Source organism: Oxyura jamaicensis, chromosome 2 (assembly GCF_011077185.1).
Source record: "Oxyura jamaicensis isolate SHBP4307 breed ruddy duck chromosome 2, BPBGC_Ojam_1.0, whole genome shotgun sequence".
NCBI lineage: Eukaryota > Metazoa > Chordata > Aves > Anseriformes > Anatidae > Oxyura > Oxyura jamaicensis.
The window spans coordinates 106,014,284-106,028,041 of NC_048894.1; the positions used below are offsets into that span (position 1 = coordinate 106,014,284).

The 13,758-nt window shown below is 39.9% G+C and overlaps 1 protein-coding gene across 5 annotated transcripts in view; it reads right to left on the reverse strand.

The window, feature by feature from the left end:
- METTL4 (methyltransferase like 4) overlaps positions 1-13,758 on the reverse strand; it is an 18,441-nt gene continuing 4,683 nt past the window's right edge. For 3 of the 5 annotated variants that reach the window (XM_035318538.1, XM_035318535.1, XM_035318537.1), the window contains exons 5-9: positions 10,745-10,814; positions 7,593-7,767; positions 7,274-7,380; positions 6,620-6,708; positions 1-278 (exon numbers count right to left, since the gene is read on the reverse strand). In XM_035318538.1, the coding sequence (XP_035174429.1) occupies positions 133-278; positions 6,620-6,708; positions 7,274-7,380; positions 7,593-7,767; positions 10,745-10,814 (587 nt within the window). In that variant the 3' untranslated portion in view covers positions 1-132. The remainder of the gene's footprint in view (positions 279-6,619; positions 6,709-7,273; positions 7,381-7,592; positions 7,768-10,744; positions 10,815-13,758) is intronic. The other 2 variants (XM_035318539.1, XM_035318540.1) reach the window with 2 other exon arrangements.

Genomic DNA, 13,758 nt, shown 5'->3' on the forward strand with positions numbered 1-13,758 from the left:
TCACTGCAAAAATTAACTGAAGTGAAGTCAGTTTCATTTCTGTTATCTTCTGAGTGCACTACCCATATGAAAAGCAAGTTCTTGAAGCTGCCAGGAAGGAGTGGAATTTGAGAACTAAGCTACAAGACCCAGTCAGTTTTCATTCTGCAAAACAGTGAAATAATCAACGTGCTGAAACTTCAGAACCTCATTTCCCCAGCTGGTCCAGCCAGGCTGTAGGTTGCGAGCAAACAACTCCAAGCACTCCACATCTGGTTTGATAAACTCTGCCAGAACTGCTGTGCAAGATAAGAAAAAAAAAAAAGTTGAGGATAACAATGACAAAGGTACAAACAGCAGCAGTAATCATAAATATAAAAATAAATGAAATCTCTCCTGAGCTGTTAGCAGATGAAAAACTGAATGTTTCATTAAAAAAAGGGAGAGACAGCAAATTAATTTTAGAGTTTTGATTAAACAGCTGGACTATTTGTAGTGAGAAAGTCATTTAAAATAAGTGCCCTTGAGATTCTGAATGATATGGTCAAGGCCTTCAATAGCCTTGATTTATTGGTTTTCATTTAAAGAAAGGGAATGAGGATTTATTTCATCATCTACATGGGTGAGTTCTAAATTTCTCACAATTTCTCACAAATGTCAACAAAACACCTAAAGGCTCAATTAGCTCCTATAACACAAGGGCAACATTTCTATAGACAGGCTCCTTCCTTGATTAAGATTGCACTCTTTTCCTCTGCATCTTAAAGGGGATAAAAACATTTTTTGATGAAAAATGTTGAAAAGTAAAAGTAAGAAACACCAGTTTAAATAAACACAGCATTAAAAGGGCTATAAAAATGCAAGGACTTCCTTTTTTTCCCCCCTCAATAGCAACTTGGCAACTAAAGAAGTATCTGTGTAACTGCGTTCTTCCATTCAGTAACAAATCTCAAATTTCTTCTACAGTTGGACATTTTTACTGCTTAAAACTAAATAAATAAATGCCTATCACACACATCAATTGGGTCACTGATTATGGTTATTCTTGGGGTGACAGAGAAAGACCTTGGTTATAACATTTCACCCAAGAAGTACTACTGCAAACATTTTACTGTTAAACATGTTACCTGCCACACTGAGGCATTTATTTGTGGCTGGGTCAAAGAAACTCTTAACCAGGTTTCAGGAAATAGCTACAAATTCATTACGTATTAAAACATCCATGAAAAAAGCAAATGTTTAAGGAATACCCTTAAATACAAAAGGGGAAGAAAGACTGAAAAACAGTTTTATACTAAAAATTATATCCTAAGTTTTTATTTTTGTGACTGAGGACAAAATAACTAAAGCTAAGAAATTATTTCCTTATTTAAAGTATATCTGTTCAAATCTCCCTGAAGTCTCTGAATTTCTGTAGCTTAAAAGTACAGTTCAGAAATCCTATAGTTTGGCATATCTCTTCAGATATGATTATATCAGAAAGCAAAAATACATCCAATCAGCATATATTAAAGCATGAGAGGGAATGCTTTTTTGGGGTTCAGTCCAAGTTCTGACTTTTTGCACCGAGTTTGCCAGTCACAGACTGCCCATGTGAGACAGCTGCTCTTGTCACGGGCTGCTCCTGCTGCAGAAAGATAAGCATCCACTTCACATGCTAATGAGTGTTAATGAACCCCAGATGCATTCCCTACCTAAATGATTGCTTCCTTCAAAACTTCATTCAAAACTTCCTTAAATATTTTGTAATGGGCATTTTCCAACATTCCTCTGTCTTGGTACAGCATATAAATCCATTTTCCTTCCCCCAGTCTTTAACAAATGTCAAAAGAATGTCTCAGATGGGTTATCATCAAAAGACTGCTACCAGCAGGAGCCTTATTCTAAAAACCTGCTCCTTTCAGAGGCAAGCTAATTGTTTAAACAAATCTAACATTTGCAAAGAAGAGTTTTACAGGAGAGCGTACGTTCTGACAGAAAACTTGCTCACCGAATGTTGCTGTCCAGTGTCAGTGATGTTCATCTAAATTGATACCACTTCTGAAAAGCTGCTTTTGTACCATTTTGCAAACCCACCATACTAAAAAAAAATAAGGCGGTAAAGTTTATTGTTCCTTTTCCAGGCTCTATTTAATTAAGGATTTCTTGTGCACTATTTGCTGCCAACATTTTAACAAAGGTCTTCCGAAAATCTATTCTCCTGATCAGCTAAGCAAGCCCATATCACAGGGGGATGGACTTTTTCCACAGAAGAGAAGGGAAGCTGTGGCATGCACAGCTCCATAGCTTTTGGTAAGCTCCCTGTGAGCAGACCCTGACAGCTGTAGGACGTTGCATGATCTTATACCAATTAGAGTAAAAACAGCCTACTGCAGAGTCCAGGCATTACATGATTTTTTTTCTGCTCTGTATCAAAATAAGACAGAACCATTTTATACTTAAGCAGCAGAAGCAATTATTAGGTGACAAAATTTCATTAGTAGCACGTGAGGAGAACTGACATTTGTTCTTGAAACGTATAGATTACAAGTATCATCACAGCACTACGTCCAGTAATCAGAAGCAGCTACTACTATGCACCAAAAACTTCCATCCCTAAGAGAAAAAAGTTTGAAAACATACTTAGTTGATTTAACCCCACACCTAAGGGATTGGCTTGCCAGAAAGCAAAAGAAGGGGTAGCCAAAAAAATGGTCAGTTCATCATTGTGCCAGAAGACTGGCACAATCTTTGATCAACTTGGTCATAGAATTTAAAAAGGAGGTCCCAAGAATCTTCCCCTCTCACACTCCCAGAGAAAAGGCCTTTCTATATAAAGCTATCCTGAAAAAACAGAGACAGATTACATATAATTCAAGATCACATTACAGTATGATTTTTCATTGCTCGGATATGGTATTTACATAATCACATCAGGCAGTAACCTTCACTGCAAGGGAAATCAGCATATCAAGAGGGCAATAACGTGGCTCTATTTTGTTGGCATAAAATCTCATTACACTGGTTTCCTTGAACACCAACTTCTCCTATTGTAAGTTATAAACTACAGCCTCTTTGTTAGGCTTCTATGGTCCTTATATTACCAGAGGGCTACCTTAACAAACATGAATCTAACTTGCAGCCCTTAAAGAAATTCTGGAGTTTTTCCCCTGACAACAGGTTAGAGGACCTATATCAGTAGAAATAGTAAATATTACGTTTTCTACAATAGGGATAAATTTAATATATATTTATATATATATATTTCGGTATGCTTACAGAGACCACAGACAATAAACAGCTTAAAAAGAGACTAAATAGCTTATTCTTCATCATTTGCAGGTGTCAAACATTACAGCAGCAACTCAGTTATCTAAACCTGGGAATCTAATGCGCACAAAGCTGACAAAAATCTGGCTGGTAAATGTAATGCCAGTCTTCTCAAAAATCCATCTCCTTCTAAAGCACAGTCCTGAGGTCAGGCATGATACCTGTCAAACCTCCTTTCTCTTGATCCTCAAACAGGTTATCTAAGATGCATGCTGTTAAAAATGTTTAAATGAGCAAAAGGAGGAACCATTATTGAAACAAGCAAAAGTTTCCCCCTTCTCTTTTAGGTAATGTTCCATTACCTAAACAACAAATTCTGCACAGCAAATTGGATATATGATGTGTAAACGATTTTACTGTCTTTTTACTGTCTGATTTGTGAGCCATACAAAGCACAGCACATGTGACTGAACTCATTTCGTAGGAACCCTTCACAAGATTTTGCAATGTGGAGGCCCTTACTGCCTGGTTTGTCTAAACCTTGACCAGACAGAACCAAAAAAAAAAAAAAAAAAAAAAAAAGAGAAACTGAGGACAAAGATGTCCTTACACCTCTATATCTTTCCTAAGCTTCAGACTTTGATGTACCTATCAATTAGTCTAACACAAGGGCTCACAAGGTACATAAGGAAACAACAAGCATTTACTTCTTTTTACTTCCAAGATCACTTTTGTAACAGTCTAACAAGCCACAGATTGCTACAGAAGTGAGTTCCCAGCACTTCCCATTGCATACTTCTACTGGAGATCTGCAGAGCAGCTAGAACTTAGCCAAGAACCAATACCAATGTTTTTAGGCATAATCCTACACGGCAATATTGTTTTCTCGTAATAACGGGACATTCTAGAATACTGAAGGAGAAATGCCTATAACAAGAAGAATCTATAAAAAAGAAAAAGGTGTTTGAAATTCAACATTGCTTTATAATATCCGTGTAACAGAATACTTTCTGTGTCTTCTAAGAGCAACAGTGAACTGAATTAGGAAGAAAACATGCTGTTATTTGAATCAAAACCAGAAGTGATAAAATTTCATTTCAATGCATTTGCATAAAGCAGTTTAAGTACATTTACAATGACATATTAAGGCTCTAAGCATTGAACATAGCACATACATCACCCAAAAGCCCTACAGTTGCAATTTAATAGTTAAATGCACTGCAGGAACCCAAACATCTCCTTTTGATGGCTTACTTTAATTTACATCTTCCTCTTCCCCCGGAGAGATAAACTCTTATAATCAGTCATTAAGTGGCTATGTATGTACCAACATACAGCCTTTACAGTAGTAACTGGAAATAAAGTGCCAGACAGCATCAGTAAATACTAATATTTTTGGCTTTGTTACTACTTAAACAAAGCATAAAGAATGTGTGTGACTCATCAAGTGTCCTTCTCCCCCATTGCCAAATCTCTGCTTCTGTTCACATTTCTTCTGAACCGCTCTAGGATGTAGCTCAGCTGCTCTCTACTGGCCACTTGAGAATATTGTCCGATCGTGAAAGCAATACCATTTTCATAATACCAAAATCGAATCATCAACAATTAGTTTTTGTCTTATAGTCTACTTTTTCATTCCATGACCCTGTTCTGAATGAAGCTGCCAGCACTGTAGATACACGTGGATTTCTTATAAAAACTGTTAGACACTGATTTGCTCGATAGCAAATTCATTCTTCAAATAGAAACATAAATGCTGCACAATGGTATCAAATTGTTCAAGACTCAAAATGTCTAAGTAAAGACTCAAGAAATTATTACAGACAAGTTCTTTCAAAACCCATTCAGGATCATTATTTTAAAAGGTTCATCGATACAGTTTCTAGATTCTGCACCATAGAGAGGAAGTGTTCTGAGGACCGTTCTGGCACTAGAGTTCTCTCTAATACATACAAACTGCTGATTTGCACCCCTGGATACCTCACAGGTTTCCTGTTTGTGTACAAGTGGGCTGCTAAAGTATTGGTTTTCTGAAAAGGCCCTAGGTGGCTGCCTCACAAATCAGTGCTCTACCACTCATCAGCTTAAATCAACACACATACTACCTGCTGTAGCCATCATTTTTAAAGATGTAGCTTCAGAACTGGAAACAGATCTTCCCAGAATAGCTCTTTTTTTTTTTTTTTTAAGCTAACCAAAGCATGTGTCAACTACTAGTTTTTGAACAGATATATATATGCGTGTTAATTTAATAACAAATACAAGCCTCAAACACTAATTTGGAAGCCTCCCTGAAGAGTAACACCTGTTCAGATTAGCTTCTTAACTGAAGTCATTCTGTTCCTTGGGAACAGAAAGAGGAAAGCATGTCAGCACAATGAAGGGAACATTGCCTGTGATGCCTCTCCTCTCCAACAGCAGCATGCATTCCTTCTACCTGCCTTTTGTGATGTGATTACATAGTACCATGTGCACCAGGAATATTTATAGATCCATCATGAGTTTTCCCCTTGGGGGAGGATGACATCATTTTTATGATAAACATATCTAATACCTCTTACCACATCATTGTAAGGCACTCAGGTGCTACAATGATGAAAGAAGAATGACTATGTATTGATAAAAGCAGGCAAGTTAGGCTTTCTCCAGAACAACATGCAAAAGGTAACACATCATACAGAAGTCTTTAAATCCTTTGAACTAAGCTCTGAAAAGTTGGAATTATTCATGCACTTTCTAACTGACTAGTTGAAGTTACTACACCAATTTCAGTAAATTAAATACAGCTCCTAAGAAGTAAACAGGATGTGGCTTCTTTGTTGCCTATTGTTAACACTTCGTAAAGGATTAAGATTTTGGATTTAAAGGCACAACTGTACTGCAGGTGTACAAACAACTCATGCAGAAATAAAAACATTTCTTTCGGGATGATTTGTTAAAGAGGTTTCTGCTTCTATTAACTAACTAGAAGATAATTTCATTTTATTTATTCCCAAAGTTCCCCAGCACCACCAAGTGAACTTTACGTCCTTTGGAATAACTTAATATAAAGAGTATTTGTAATCTGTTCCTGCAGGATTTTGAAACAAATAAAGAAATGTCTTTTTAAATAGAAAATTAAAAAATAATTTAAAAAAAAAAACTTTTCTACCCCAAATATTCACACAACAGTGAAGTTTTACTCTTCATATTCATTTTTAGGGACTAAAACTTAGATGCCTTGAAAGAATTTTTAGAAAGGTTGAGGAATCACAGGTCCTGTTGAACCAGATTGTTTGGCATATGGGAAATTAAAACACATCACTTATAAAGATATCTAATTCTAGGTACACCACCTCAGACAGCCAAGTCAAATGCTCTACAGAACTACCACAAATCAACAAAAACCTACCAGCAAGAGGGGGTTTATGTGAATGCAGGCCACAGGGAATGCTGACAATTAATTTATGTTCTGGAATTGGAAGTACATCTTCAGATTTCCTGTTGTATAAACCAGAAGAAGAAAAGAAGTGTGAGAATGAATACCACCAAATGTGATGCACATAACTCTCACAGAGCTAATAGACAGTGTTCATTCACTATCAAACTTCGGGTAGGTGCAAGGGCAGTTAAATGTTGCTCACTCGTATTATGTAAAAGGAGTTTCTAAAGCCTCTGTGGATTTCAGACAAAACACAGTTAACAACAGCCGTGTAGAGCCATCAAGGACAAACACCACAGTCCTGTATATTTTCATGTACAGGAAAACACCAGCAACCCCAAAATGGCTTCAGCTTGTGCTAAGGACTCCTGCTCAAATAGAACTTGTCAGCAAAGGAAGCCCACGCACCTTTTATTTGAGTCAGTTCCCCAACAAAGACAGACGTAAGGAACAGGTGAGGCATTCTGTCCTTTAATCTCACTGAAAAATCCCTCAACCCAAAGCTATCCAAAAGATGATGTCACAAGGAGATTTGGGAACATAATACTGTATTATGAATAAGCAATACACAAGTAGTGACAAACAGCAGCCTCATAAAGAGACTTGTACCATCGTCTGGCATACCTTAGGGCTTCCTTTACGCTTCCTTGAACTCTCCCCAGTATAAGAACTTCGTATGGCTTTTTGTGGAAAGAATCCAAGGGTAAAACAAATTCTCCAGATCTGGTAATCTGACACAAAGTTGTTAAAGACACACAGTGGAAAATGTTTATATCCAATTCTCCCAACAAGACACCTTTTTTAATAAAAAGGAAGACATTGACAACACTACACCTTTCAATAGAAAAGCACCTGGTAAAAAATGGACAATTTATTAAACTATGAAGTATCATAGTGCAAGCCCTCGTCTCCAAGAAAGAAACAAAGCAAACTGAGAACTTACTTTTACCCAGTGCCACTCAGCAAGCGTTTTCACGGACCAATGAGGATAAAGTTCATCCTTAACAAAACGCAAGTGCTTCTGTCTGTTAGTCACCCACGTGACGATAAGACAATCTGGCGCAGCCAGTGCTGCTACAGGAATCTGCTTGATTTGCCATGAAGACAAGTGGCTGTATCTAAACACCAATACAGTGAGAAAGCAGTTAGCATACAACAAAAATAAAAATTGCAAAGCAACAAAAACAGATAAGGAAATTACGTTGCCAAGAAGCTTTAAGAAATATCTTCTGACAGCTGAGGAAGTCATAAACAATAGGTCAAGAGTGACACCCAGTGGCCAAATCTGTTGGATTCTGATATAAAATCATTACTGTACGTACTTAAGTTTTACTGAGCAAAATCTTTAACGACTTATTTCTTCTATTCCCCCAATTTAACTATTATGATAGTTTGATACTGAAGAAGCCTAAAAGCCCATGTTTAATTTAAGAACTATCATTTGTAATTCAGTACTCTCATCTTTACACCACAACAAATCTATTTCATGGAAATTAGTTCTTTGCTCTAGTCAATGTAACGTTATTTCATAGTAAGCAATCTATCCTCTGAATGAAAATGAGGAGTGAGTCATTTACAAGTGCAAGGGCAACACTACTTTGACTGGTAAGTTAAACGGTCACAAAGGAGTAATCATTTCTCCAATTATATGTAAAAGTTATTCATGATTTTAAGTTCCTGTAGGTTGTTATTCAGAGAAATAGTTCTGCATGTTTTTGAGTTAACGGTCTTCTACGTTGGTGAATACAGGATGCTTTCCAGATTCTATCCTGTTCTACCATTTCTCTTGTGGTGCTATTTTACATTTTCAGCAAGTTGCAATTTGTGAAGCCTACACATTACAGCATCAGAAACATTGGCACACTGCATACTGGAATCCACAGCCACCATCTGGGCACCTGGGATCCCTATACAATGAAACAGCACGAACATGAGAACCAGGTAACAAGGATAAAATCCAAAATACAGAATCACAGAATCACAGAATCACAGAATTTCTAGGTTGGAAGAGACCTCAAGATCATCGAGTCCAACCTCTAACCTAACACTAACAGTCCCCACTAAACCATATCCCTAAGCTCTACATCTAAACGTCTTTTGAAGACTTCCAGGGATGGTGACTCCACCACCTCCCTGGACAGCCTGTTCCAATGCCTCACAACCCTTTCAGTAAAGAAGCTCTTCCTAACATCTAACCTAAAACTCCCCTGGCGCAACTTAAGCCCATTCCCCCTCGTCCTGTCACCAGGCACGTGGGAGAACAGGCCAACCCCCACCTCGCTACAGCCTCCTTTAAAGTATCTGTAGAGAGCGATAAGGTCGCCCCCGAGCCTCCTCTTCTCCAGGCTAAATAGTCCCAGCTCCTTCAGCCGCTCCTCGTAGGACTTGTTCTCCAGGCCCCTCACCAGCTTCGTCGCCCTTCTTTGGACCCGCTCAAGCACCTCGATGTCCTTCTTGTAGCGAGGGGCCCAAAACTGAACACAGCACTCAAGGTGCGGCCTCACCAGAGCCGAGTACAGGGGGACGATCACCTCCCTAGCCCTGCTGGTCACACTATTTCTGATACAAGCCAGGATGCCGTTGGCCTTCTTGGCCACCTGAGCACACTGCTGGCTCATATTCAGCCGACTGTCCACTATCACTCCCAGGTCCTTCTCCGCCTGGCAGCTCTCCAACCACTCATCTCCCAGCCTGTAGCTCTGCTTGGGATTATTACGCCCCAGGTGCAGGACCCGGCACTTGGCCTTGTTAAACTTCATGCAGTTGACCCCAGCCCATCGGTGCAGCCTATCCAGATCCTCCTGCAGAGCCTTCCTACCCTCGAGCAGATCGACACACGCACCTAACTTGGTGTCATCTGCAAACTTACTGAGGGTGCACTCAATGCCCTCGTCCAGATCATTGATGAAGATGTTAAAGAGGACCGGCCCCAGCACCGAGCCCTGGGGGACGCCACTAGTGACTGGCCTCCAACTGGACTTGACTCCATTTACCACAACTCTTTGGGCCCGGCTATCCAGCCAGTTTCTAACCCAACGAAGCGTGCGCCAGTCCAAGCCAAGACCTTCTGGACTAGATCACTCAGAGAAAACGGGATTCACAACCCAGATGTGAAACACTTAAAGATTATCCATCAATAAGGTAAATAACAGCAGTGACAAAGCCACCTTCTGGCTTTGTTTTGTAAGGGAGAGAGGATCTAAATGGCTAATTCACGCCTGTGAATTAATAACATTTTCCTTTGAGTAACTTGCATAGGTAAGAAATACACTTGAATGACTTTCACTAAGTTCCTAGAGGTTTCTGTAGGGCTTTTGATGCAAAACCTACTAGTCAATCTGTGCATCTGAAATTACATCTTCATAACACGTTTGAAAAGTTACAGCAGATATTATTCTGGAAAGTTACAAGGCTGTATTTTCCCCTTGTCCTTCTTTTTCACATGGATGCAGTTCTACGGCAATCAAGGGAGCTCCACTGGCATAAACTTGATGTTACTCAGTAGAAAAAGAAGCCCATAGAGTTCTAAGTTAATGACTTCATAAAGCACATTACTCTGAAAGTTCCTATTGCACTTGAGGATTTTACTGCTGCATTATCACTTTCTCTTCTACTCAGACTGAAGCTCAAATTAAAAAGAAATAAAAAAAATAAACAACTAAAACTTCTGAATTGGACCTCGGTCCTAGAAATATTTGAAATATTTATCTAGCTTTATGTACACTAAAGTAACTCTATGAATTTCAAATGAGTATCTGCATGACCTAGGCCTTAAAAAACATAAGACTCTAGGCCTTCCTTAGAAGTCTGAAGAACTACAATATTTTCACCAGTTAGGTAGTTTAAAATTAACTCTTGCAAATATTTTGTAGAGAAAGTATTCAAGCTATTTCAGTAAAATCCATGAGACAATTATTTGTCTTGAAGGTAGGTAAATGTCGAAATGCCTACTAGCAAAACTTTGATAGTTTAAGCTACAATCTCACGGTTACATTTGTCTTGGATTATAACACTACATTAACATGTTCATTATCCATTAGGCAGAAATTATCCACAAGCAGAAATGACAATGTTTGATTCTACAGTAAAACTCACCTGTTACTCCTTTTAACAGATTTGTTCTCCCATGGTGGATCAATCACTATTACATCGTATTTTTTCTTGTCTGGGCAGTAAAATTACAAAAAAAAAATCAAAGAAACCAGTAAGTTAAGTTTTAAAATAAACATACTAGTGAAAATTGATAAAGGTTTAGCTACCAATATACCAACAACTCTAGGCAAGAAAGATGCAAACGTTCTTTTCTTTCATTATTTGAAAAAAAAAAAAGAAAAAAAAAAGTTTAAAGCATGCTCATTTTAATTCAGATAATCATATACTTCTCATAGTTCTAAGCTGAGGAAAAAAAGTTTGTGTGAGTTGTGTGTGATTCCTCCAAGAAATGCTGAACCTCTTGGGGAATTTCAAATAAAAATCTGATAAGAGTACAAATCTCCAAGACGTGAAAGTTTTTCCAGATTTCCCGAAAGAAGCTATGTAATAAGGCATCCAGCTGAGTGAAACACTGCAGCACTGAACACAAGTTTCCTGTGCTGTCTGATCTTTCAGCAGGCCAATTCGGACATGCAGAGCTCCAAACCAGCCCTGGAAAACAGCGTGTTTTACGCTATTTGAGGTTGAGACAGTGTGGGAAATGGAAAATAGCGGACAATAGAAAGAGAAATCTTGAAAAAAAAAATCTGAACTCATGGCATTATATTAATATTCACTGTAGGTAACTTAAAAAGCATTTTCTAAAATTTCTTGGACTGCTGTCTGATCTTCAGGAGAAGCCAAACCTGCTACAAGCACAATTGTGACTCAGAAAATTGTCGTCTTCTCTTTGAAAAGAAAAAAAGCCAACTGGCTAAAATTTGGACTTGAAACATAGAATTGTTACTTCAGGAACAGGATACCACCTCCCACCTGCCTTATTAATTTAAAATATATATATGAAACAGTAATCATCTAAGTTGAGTATTACACTAGACAAAGTATATATTGCTCACAAATCCAAAATTACTGGTTAGAGAATAGAGCGGTAATCCCTAGCTCCTACTCACAGGCAACATCTTTCCTAAAAGACTGCTTGATGAAGCTCAGCTGCAGGTAAAAATAATAATTAATAATTTAGTAGTAGTAGTCAAATTGAAAGCAAATGAAATGATTAGCCCCCAGAGAAGGGCTACCAAACTGGTTAAGGGCCTGGAACACAAGTCCTGTGAGGAGCAGCTGAGGGAACTGGGGTTGTTTAGTCTGGGGAAGAAGAGGCTCAGGGGAGACCTTATTGCTCTCTGCAACTGCCTGAAAGGAAGCTGTGGGGAGCTGGGGGTCGGCCTCTTCTGGCAGGTAAGCTAGAGGGAATGGCCTCAAGCTGCGCCAGGGGAGGTTCAGGTTGGAAATGAGGAGACATTTCTTCTCAGAAAGAGCCGTCAGGCATTGGGACGGGTTGCCCAGGGAGGTGGTGGCATCACTGTCCCTGAGGGTGTTCAAGGAAAGGTTGGACCTGGTGCTTGGGGACATGGTTTAGTGGGTGATCATGGTTGTAGAGGGATGGTTGGACCAGATGATTTTGGAGGTCTTTTCCAACCTTAATGATTCTGTGATTCAGTTTGGTGAAGACTGCTGCATGTTGTCAGGTTAAAGCTTTTTGCTTGGCCCATCAAGGCTGGGGACCACTGACTTGGATAGCTTTCAATTTACTTTTACAGAGGAGATAATAAATTCCACCATTTCCCTTTCACTGGCTTAAGCTAATACTCTGGGCAGTGAAATATATCAGCTGAGAAGTCAGCTCATGTCTGCTTCTCCTGTTCCTGCTACAGTGGTTTTCACCTCCAGCTGGGTGCAGCAGCCTTTGGAACTGTTGTCATGTCATGGGGACACTGGAGATGGTTTCACAGTCAAGTTTATGCCAGTCTATAGAGACAGTGCCACAGTACAGGAGGAAGGTGAAAGGGAATGCTTGCTTTAAACAGCATAATCCCAGTCCTGTCTCACATTCTAATCCAGCTGAAGACCAAACCACAGGAACAGCCTTCCAGCAGCAGCATGGTTTTACCTATGTTAAAGCCCCATCCCAAGAGATAGGATTCATCAGCATAGACATCAAAGTGTGTGGTGCTGGCAGGAGGCAGGAGGGCAGGGATGCCATCCAGAGGGAGCTGGACAGGCTTGAGAGGTGGGGCTGTGCAAACCTCGTGAGTTTCAACAAGGCCAAGTGCAAGGTCCTGAACCAGGGCAATCCCAGCACAAATACAGGCTGGGCAGAGAATGGATTGAGAGCAGCCCTGAGGAGAAGGACCTGGGGGTGGTGGTTCATGAGAAGGTCAACATGAGCCAGCAAAGTGTGCCTGCAGCCAATAAAGCCAACTGTATCCTGGGCTGCATCAAAAAAAATGTGGCTGAGGGAGGTGACTCACTGCCTCTACTCCACTCTGAGATTGCCACCTGGAGCACTGCTTGCAGCTCTGGGGCCCCCAGCACAAGAAGGATGTGGATCTGGTAGAGCAGGTCCAGAGGGCCACAAAGATGATCAAGTGGCTGGAGCACCTCTCCTGTGAAGGTAGGCTGAGGAAGTTGGGGTTGTTCAGCCTGGAGAAGAGAAGGGGAGATGTTGTAGCAGCCTTCTAGTACCTAAAGGAGGCCTACAGGAAAGCTGGGGAAGGACTCTGTCAGGAGGTGGAGTGATAGGAGAAGGGGGAATGACTATAAGGCCAGGTTTAGATTAGACATTAGGAAGAAATTCTTCACTGTGATGGTGTTGAGGCACTGGAACAGGTTGCCCTGAGAAGTTGTGGATGCCCCATCCCTGTAGGTGTTCAAGGGCACATTGGATGGGGCTGTGAACATCCTGGTCTAGTGAATCATAGAATGGTTTGGGCTGGAAGGGACCTTAAAGATCACCTAGTTCCAACCCCCCTGACATGGGCAGGGATGCCACCCACTAGATCAGGTTGCCCAAGGGCATCCACAACCTCTCTGGGCAACCTATTCCAGTGCCTCAGCACCCTCATAGTAAAGAATTTCCTCCTAACCTCTAATATAAATCTTCCCTTTTAGTTTAAAAC